This window comes from Pelodiscus sinensis, chromosome 20 (assembly GCF_049634645.1).
Source record: "Pelodiscus sinensis isolate JC-2024 chromosome 20, ASM4963464v1, whole genome shotgun sequence".
Taxonomy (NCBI): Eukaryota; Metazoa; Chordata; order Testudines; family Trionychidae; genus Pelodiscus; species Pelodiscus sinensis.
In genome coordinates this window covers 15,298,898-15,308,191 of record NC_134730.1, presented here as the reverse complement: position 1 = coordinate 15,308,191, position 9,294 = coordinate 15,298,898, and the positions used below count along the sequence as shown (strand labels likewise).

The 9,294-nt window shown below is 42.5% G+C and overlaps 1 protein-coding gene across 3 annotated transcripts; it reads right to left on the bottom strand.

The window, feature by feature from the left end:
* Positions 1-4,097: 4,097 nt before the first annotated feature.
* On the bottom strand, positions 4,098-8,143 carry NME1 (NME/NM23 nucleoside diphosphate kinase 1). Of its 3 annotated transcripts, none has more exons than XM_014574628.3 (5): positions 7,929-8,143; positions 6,791-6,923; positions 6,174-6,275; positions 5,160-5,272; positions 4,098-4,412 (listed from the first exon to the last, which is right to left on the bottom strand). In XM_014574628.3, exons 2-5 carry the CDS (start codon positions 6,917-6,919, stop codon positions 4,295-4,297), a joined length of 462 nt encoding a protein of 153 aa, XP_014430114.1. In that variant the 5' UTR covers positions 6,920-6,923; positions 7,929-8,143; the 3' UTR covers positions 4,098-4,294. The 3 variants fall into 3 exon arrangements, with proteins under 3 accessions (XP_014430114.1, XP_006125180.1, XP_006125181.1); XM_006125118.4 differs by having other exon boundaries at positions 7,925-8,142; XM_006125119.4 differs by lacking the exon at positions 7,929-8,143 and adding an exon at positions 7,800-7,823.
* Positions 8,144-9,294: the final 1,151 nt, after the last annotated feature.

The window sequence follows — 9,294 nt, the reverse complement described above, 5'->3', positions numbered from 1 at the left end:
CCGCCCTGTCCTGCGGCTTGCCAGGCGCCGCCCCCTCAGCGCGCCCTGCGGCCCCCGGAACGCCTGGCTGAGGGGGGAGAGAGACCCAGGCCGAGGGGGGAGGGGCAGGCGTTGCTACAGGCTGTGGGGCTGAGGCCAGAGGGACCAGCCCACACAAAGGGGGGGGGGATTCGGGACAAAGGGCGCGAGGAACTAGGGTTGCCAGGTGGTTTCAACAAAAAAACCTCGATATTACAACGCAATCTACGTTACATCGTATTTAGGAAATACCCGACACTTATATTTTCTCATTTATAGTTTCTCAATTTGTTCCCCAGACAGAAAGCTCAAATACTGGACTGTCCACTTCAAAACCGGTCACTTGGCCACCCAGGGTAAAGGTCGACAAAAAGTCAAAGATCCTCCAAAAAGGGGGGAAATCAAGAAAGATCGAAAATGCAGCTTCTGCCTCTGGGGCTGGCCTCATCGTTGCAGTTTCAAGTCCTGGAAAAACACAGGGCCAGCACGCAGTCTGGCCAACCACTGTGAGAGCTGGCAACTTGCAGCAGCATCAGGCTACAGTACATTGCTTTTATCTGCATCTGCTCACAGGCTTATTGCAGTGCTGCAGGGTATAGGTCTGGAATGAACTCTCCTTAGACAGGAAAAACTTAAAAAGCAACAAATAGACTAGTAGCACCTTAAAGACTAACAAAACATGTAGATGGTATCATGAGTTTTTGTGGGCAAAACCCACTTCTTCAGATGTCTTCCTTAGAACACAGAAGCCCTAGCTGGAATGGTTTCCTTGAGCTTGATCCTGCTTTGATCAGGGGCTTAGTCTAGATGATCTTCCTGGGGCGGGAGGGGTGTCCCTTGCAGCCCTGATCATCTATGATTCTATGGAAAGGAGGATAGGAAAGAGAAGAAATAAGGTGGGGATGGAAAAGGACACAAAAGAGGTGGGATCACATCCTTAATCTTAAAAGCCTTGCTAGAAGCACTATGGGGAACACATTCCCTTAACAGACAATGCGGCAATCTTAAAAAGGTCACTTGCCTTGCCTTCCATTGTGGCTAGGATTTGTTTTCAGTCATGGCTGTGAATCTCAACATGACCTCACAATATGGTGTTACAACAAAAAATACCTTGAAGGTTTAAAGTCTGTTCAGTTTCCCCAACACTGTCTTTTAATAGTAGATATTAGGTTTGTGTGTGTGGGGGGGGGGGGTGGGGGTGGTCCTGCATTCTTAACATCTTTTGCTTTGAGACAAATGGCCTTTGTCACTGTGTTGGGAAGCTGCTTCTTCCAAGTTGCACTGCATGCACCCTACAGTTGCTCAAAATTACCTCATATATAAAGCACCCAGAGGCCAGGAGACACATTTATCCTGATTTTTTTTTGTTGTCACATATGCGGATGAAACTGTGATTGCAATTTTAAAGTAAGAATATTGTCAAGTGTAAGAACTAGGACTAGAACACAGCACATCCTGGCTTCTGTTGCTGTGATCAGACTGGGATGTAAGAATTTAACCAGTTAACCAAAAAGCATCAACTTCCGTTTCAGTTAAATTCCTGCAGTGCAGCCGACTTCCTGGGGGCCATCAGCTGGGAGCTGGTGAACACTGGAAGCCCTGCTTCCCCAGGAGCCAAGTGCCTCCCCACGCTGGGAGCTCTTGCAGTGCAGAGCTTACAGCATGGGGCAGCCAGCTTCCTGCTGGGAGTAAGATGCCACCCCAGGAGTGGGGCAGGAAGAGTGCCCTGCCAGCCCCACTCCTTCAGCTGCTGGCCCAACTCCTGGAGAGCCAGCTACCACCCTGAGCTGCAGGCTCTGCTTTTTAAGGCATCCCTGTCTAGCCTGTTTGTAAGTATCATGATCAAATGTTTATATATGTTTTGTTACTCTTTGGATGTAGTAATTGCTTATTTGTTAGGCTTTTTAGGCATGTGTAAGAGCAATTGTATAAGTACCTTTGCATTTAATAAAGGAATTTATGGTTAAATTAGTGTTTGGTGGTTTCCCACATTAATATTAATCATTTAAAATATTATAAATAATTACAACACAAAGCAAATATAGTTTTTATACATAGATTTATTCTAACCAATTATACAGGTTGTACCTTCCTTAACCGTGACTCTGGTCCAGCAACATCTGTGGTCTGGCAGATGTTCCTGGACCACAGAGCCCAGGTAAAGTTTGTCTCATATGGTGTCTGATCCCGTCCATTTGGGAGAGTTGACAACCTTAAACAATCTACGTGCTGTTGTGAGCTAAAGAAACAGTAACGTGAGCTGAAGGAGGTAACTAGCATAGGTCACAATGGTCCATCTAAAACATTCAGTTGATTTTCCCAATTAGGGATGTAAGAGCGTAGCCATTTAAAATAGGTAACCACTAAACTTATAAGCATGAGTTTATTAGTTACCCAAATGGTTATGCATAATTCCTGGTCTGGCTCCGATGGAGCCAGCTGCCACCCCGCGTAGCTGCCTCTATATCACCTGCGTACCAAGACCATAAGCAGGAAGAAATGCAGAACAGCTCTCGGAGAGACAACTGCTGTCCCGCACTGTTGCCTCTGATACAGAGGCAGCAGTATGGAGCAGCAGGCAAGAGCCAGAACATTCATGGGCACACACCAGCTTCCAGAGAGCTGATTGCTGCCCTGCGTGTAACCACTGACATTTTCAGCAGTTACATGGTTAACCCATTACACACATTGTAACCTCCCTATTTCAAATACGCAACTGTAGCCAAATTACAAAGACCTGCTTCTCAGTTGCAGTATGTTGGTTATTTATGATAATGAACTAGCACATTAGGAACTGGGAGTCTAGCCATAGCAACTCTCCAGGAGGCTGAAAGGTATGTGGATAGTCCTGAACTGCACTACTGAGATCTGTTTATTATTAAAGGAAATCTATCATATGAATGAGTTTAAATACAATGGCTAACATTTTAGAAGGTCATTGATTGGGTTTGTTTAGTTTAGAAAAGAGAAGATTGAGAGGGGACATGATAGTTTTCAGGTATCTAAAAGGGTGTCATGAGGAGGAGGGAGAAAACTTGTTCATCTGGCCCTCTGAGGATAGAACAAGAAGCAATAGGCTTAAACTGCAGCAAGGGAGGTTTAGGTTGGACATTAGGAAAAAGTTCCTAATCGTCAGGGTGGTTAAACACTGGAATAAATTGCCCAGGGAGGTTATGGAATCACCATCTGTGGAGATATTTAGAGCAGGTTAGATAAATGTCTATCAGAGATGGTCTAGTTGGTACTTGGTCCTGCCATGAGGGCAGGGGACTGGACTCGATGACCTCTCGAGGTCCCTTCCAGTCCTAGTATTCTATGAATCTATGATTACTACTGAGACTTAGGCTCCTAAGTGCCAAAGTCACTTTTTCAAAAGTTTATCCAAGCACAGTTTACTTTGCCATTCAAACAACCAAGGAAAGACTCTATCTGAGCTGTCAGTTCTTTGCATGGAAATATAATTCAGTGCTGATGTTCTTGCCAATGTCAAACAAAATGCTATACTAGAGTGAAAGGAGGTAAAGCATACTGAGCGGCCTGTGCGCGTTAATCTTCTTTTCTCATAAAAGAACATTTTATAAAGCTGCCATATTAATCCTCGCTTAAAGAGCTATGCAAATGACTGAGGCTAGGGTGAAAAATTGAGTTTAAAATTACAATCTGGTTAAAATCCTTACTTTCAGAGTAAAGCTGTTGCCTATGTATAACTGAACTGACTTTCTGGAGAGAGAAAATAATTGAACATTTCCCACAGATGTTTATCACAATTTTAAAATCAATTTTTTTGCTTGACTTTACTTCTATATCATTCTTTTACTCCCTGTATTTTGGGTATATTATGGATCTGTTTACATACCAGCATGTGTGTCCTGGTGATTTAACTATGTTTGACAACAAATCTTAAGGCCACTAAGCCATTTTAGATTGTTTGCTAATGGGTATACACCACATTATCCTCTGTGGATACAGAGTATTTCATGGCAGTTTATGCCTCGTGTTTAGTCATTAATTAAAAATCCTCTCCTCTATTGTAATCTCCTTCTCTTCTATATACACACAGAGTTATAAAGCTTCACAAGTAATAATTCAATAGCTTTTTTAATTAGAGCAGCAGTTAATAACACTGGTTACATGTAATATGCACAACACAAATTAGAGATTTCCACCAGTTTATACAGAAGTGCCTTGAAATAATTAAAGGATAGTACCAATAGGAACTATTTCTGGGTCCATAATCATTGGGATGCATGGATGTTAAAAGTCACAGACCATGTTTTTACTCATATATCCACTGATGAGCACAGCTTGTGTATTCAACCAACTCCTCAGGAGTGAACCACAGGTTGATCTCTGTTTCAGCACTTTCTACAGAGTCACTGCCATGAATGATGTTCCTAAGAGAAGAAAAAGAAAAGTCAATTATAGAATTAAAAGCACAAGAATTTTATTTTTAGAAAAACCTCTCTGGTTACCGTGACTACATTTATTAATAAACATACTCATGAATATGACACACAAGCTTCTCTCATCCGTGTTGATAGTGGGGGACGGAGAAGGAAAACCCCATCTCTATTTATATCCTTTGCCTCCAGTCCTAGATAATCTAGTGGAGGTGAACCCCTGCATCTGGATGAAGTTATTGGGGGAAGGGGTCTTCCTACATATAATCACTTTGCAGAGTAGGGGCCTTAACGCTCTTAAATATTTTTCAGTGGTTAGTAAGTTTTTGTTACCAATTGTTATATAACAAAATTCATTCCATTTTAACATTTTAAAATGTATGTTATCAAATGACACTCATGTTTATCAGGACATCCTGATAGAAAGGACCAGGAGGCAAGTCATCATGCAGAGAGCTTATTAGTTCTCATAAAATAAGTAGGGTTATATGTCAGTACTCAAATGGGAAACCTCCATGAAAAAAAGTTGAGGGGCTGTAGAAAGTATTTCAGTCTTTGTCTATACGTCTTTACTATAACATTGATCAAATTCCAATATTTACATTCTGCTGCTTGAATTTTTCTACAGTTTCAAGTTGTTCTAGTTTTCACGTCCCCAAACTTAATTATAAAACAATGAACTAAGTAAGTCATCAGCATTAAAAATTGGCTTTGTCTTATCAAAACTATTTCAGAACATACCTGCCAACTTGAACACAGAAGTCACCACGGATGGTACCAGGTTTGGAATCTGCTGGATTAGTTTCTCCTAGCATTACTCTGCCAGTCTTAACCACATTAAGACCTTCCCACACCTTAAAAATAAAATAAATCCATTACGATTACAGAATCCAAACTGTAACTAACACAGTGAGAGTTGGCAAAGTTATTCAACTTGATCCCATTACCGGGTGGGTGTTAAGTCCCCCTTTTCAAAGAATTTGTAAGCAAGGCATTGAAGGATTGGAGTGAAACTGTCTCCAAGAAGCTATTGTAATTTCTGCTGACTGCTAGCCAAAGCATGAGGGTACTACTGAACAGATTTACGTGTAACAAACAGGTAAGCATCCCATTTCAAAATTTCTTAAACTCATAAAATCTCACAGGGATCTCATAGCGAGGTGAGCCTATACCTCTAAAGTATTTAAGTCCAAGATATGTTCCAAAAAACTTGGACTTATAGCAACACAACTTATAGCAGGGAATTTTTCCCCATGGCTGATTTCCATTTGCGCTATTATTATTATTTATTATTATTTTGCACATGCCTTAAGAGCAGGGAATAGGAAGACTTACAACACATCAGCTCCTACAAACATCAACAACTTTAGTGAAGAATGGATGTATACAGGGGCAACTCATAGCGGAGATTCTTTAAAAAAAGGTCACATTTACCTAGTTTAGTCTATGATTTTGCAGTGTAAATCTGAAATACAAGATTTCTCTACTTGAAACATTAAATATTTCACTGTTCTTTTTTCCAGTTGCTTATTTTGTGAATGTGACAGCACTTTTTGCAGTCAGTTTACCACTGTTCACATCCCCTGCTGCTTGGCACATTGCAATAGGAAAAAAGAAACTATTAAAAAAAAGTTAAAGGGAAACATTTGTACATGAAACTACATTTACAGGTAGTATCATTTTCAATATGTAACAAAGTTATGAAACAAGACACATCAACTTTTTAGTTTTTCTTAAGCCAGTTTAAAAGTTTACCATAGCTACAACAGGTCCAGAGTGCATATATTTAACCAAACCAGCATAGAATGGCCGATCTTTCAGATCAATGTAATGTTCTTTCAGAAGGTCTTCAGAGGCCTGCAAAAAAAAGGTAATTTACTCTAAGAACTTAAGAGCATCTTTAAATCACAAGAGATTAACCACAGAGCACTATTAATCCTTAAACAGGCATGCGCTTTAAAAATTAGTGCTTTTAGCAACTGGCTAGATGTGTTATGTTTATATGAATTTAAAATATAAATTAACTCAGCAAGATTGTTTCAGCAGTATCCAATTGAGAAGAAATCAATTTTTGCTGTAGATGTACAACAGATGCCTATTAAGTGTAAATGGCACCTATAAGAATATTCTCCTCAGACTAAGGCATCATCTTACTAAAATTAGGTTGCTTGGGATGTCAAAACCATTTAACTACAGCTGAATGATAGAAAGTCTCCAAAAATATCCAGACATAAAATTTGACATTTGATATTTCTAAAATTTCATTTAAAAATATTACAATAGATATTTCACGGAGTGAAGTACACCAGCCTGCTCTAAATATGATTACATTCTATACATAAAGGATAAATAAAGAAACGAGGGAAACTCACATGTATTAATTTCATGGCCACTAATTTGAAACCCTTCTGTTCAAATCTTTTGATGATTTCTCCCACTATTCCCCGCTGGACTCCATCAGGCTTGATGGTAATGAAAGTGCGCTCGGAAATGGATGCCATCGTCCTACAAGACAGGAGAAAGAGAATCCATATTCCAGGACTAGAGGGCAAATGCAGCCACAACAGAAATCTAGAAGGCATAGACACTATCTGCCACAACCTTATTGTGCTTTGAATTAGTCTCATAGCTGATATCACCTAAATTAACTCATTAAGCTGCAACTTGCACTGATCAAGTAAACCATACAAATATCCAGAAAGTGCTACTAAAAAAAAGAAAGAAAAAAAAGAAATGTCATGTAATAGTCCTACAAATATTGAGGAGAATTTGAAGAACAATTAGTCCATAGCAAGAACACAGAAATGTTATATTAAGTGATGATTACAGGATGGTATGGCAGATGTATTCCAAACTGCACTCTGATACCATGCTACCCTCAATTTAGGATAAAACAGACTAAATTAAAACCCTATGTATCTATATCTACAGCCAATCAATGCAGTAATGAAGTATGTTAAGAATGTGTGTGGGGAATGAAAGCTAAGAAAGTCACACTGGAGTATCTAGAGTGCCATTTTGAGAAGCACACACTACACAATTACCCAGGTCTGCAACGATTTTAACATGTAAAGCCAACAATTAAGCATTTTTCAGGAATGAAAACACATCTCTACTTAAAACAATTGCAGTAGGGTGGTAACACAATCCCCAACTATCAGTTTAGCATAGAATGAATAATTGGAGAAACAAGCCAGCTATTCCAGAGCAATACCAAACAACCTAAGAGGGGTAAAATACAAAAAAAGGCACACACAAAAATTCAACATCTAATAATAATGCTCCCCCTTCCAACAGCCCAGAACAGATGGCAACCAGCAGACAAACGCGCAGAAGCTTAATTACAATTCCCTTCCCTTATGTGAACCTTGATTGTCTCACTTGGTGGCTCAGGCGCCCCTTCTTACTTCCACTCCCCACCAGCCCCTCTTCTCTCAATAACTGCATACGTGCCCCCGCCCCATGCAAGCCCCTCAGCTCACCCCTCCCGGCGGCCGCCCCCTCACCTGCCTGCCTGCAGTCTGCGGGTCGGGTGGTAGCTGCGGCAACACCGCCGCTGCCACCCAGCTCGGAACACGCCTCCTGGCCGCCCCCACGTGCTCCAGCGCACGCCGGCTGCCAGCTGGGTCCCCCCACGGGGATGCTATCTCGGGGCGCGCACACGCCGTGGCGGGGGTGGGCTGAGATGACGCTCGAGTCCGACGCCAGGGAGCCCAGCGACTCTCCCTCGCCCGGGGAATGGGCGGCGCTCTTGCAACGCGAGGCCATCGCTGTGGCAGAGGAGGGAGGCTGGTGCACCGCGTGGTGCGCCTCGCTGCAGCCAGCCCCAGAGAGTTCCCAGCAGGGCAGCGTGTAGCTTGGAATGGGACCAGAGAGGGCGAGGGCAGTGGGTGCGGGGACCAACCTGAGGTGACCAGATGTCCTGATGTTCTAGGATCAGTCCCATTATGAGGGGCTTTTTCTTCGGTGCCTATTCCCCTCCATCATCCCCTGTCCTGATTTTTCACACAATCTAGCTAGCCGCCCCGTGCTCTGCCAGTCACACACATAACGGCGCTTTTTATGATCTGCTATCCAGCCCTCCTGACCCACCTCCGTCCTAAGGTGAGCGCACTTCTCCCAGAGCAAGGGTGTCTTTTCACTCGTTGTGGAGCATTAAAATAACAGCAAAAGCTGTTTGTCTACTACAGTGAAAGTGTCCTGCAGTTGCATATAGAGGAAATGGTAGGACGTAGATACCAGGGTCCTGCCTGCAGGTGCCTATTGACAATAGGGTTGTTGGGGCCCTTCCCACCATTTAACTACAATTAGTGTATGGGAAATCTGCTCTGGCTGAACAGCCACACCTAAGCCAAGGCACACTCACTTTTTCATAGACTTCCCACCCAATTTTTCAACTTCAAGGGTCCACAGTGGTTTGGCAAAGCGGTTGCGCTGTCCTAGGCAGAGACCTTCTACCTTCTTACATTCTCTAGCTAGCTACTTATCTCCAAATCCAGTTCAAAGTATGTTTTCAAGTCTCTGCATTTCCAGCAACTAGGATTTTGCTGCAGTGTTAGGCTGTTGACTCATATTTAGCTTGTGGTTCACTATAACCTCCAGATCACTTTTGGCAAAACTCCCTCCTAGGCAGTCATTTCCCATTTTGTATGTGTGCAATGGATTGTTCTTTCCTAAGTGGAGTACTGTATATTTGTCCTTATGGAATTTCACTCTATGCAGGGGCGGCCCGTGAACCCAGGCAAACTAGGCAGTTGCCCGATGATGATGTCACGACCATTGATGCCTGTGAAGGTGAGGGCACCGATCGCACATTCCGCCTAGGGCGCCAGCTGCCTCAGCCGGCCTCAGGCCGCTCCTGACTCTGTATTTCAGA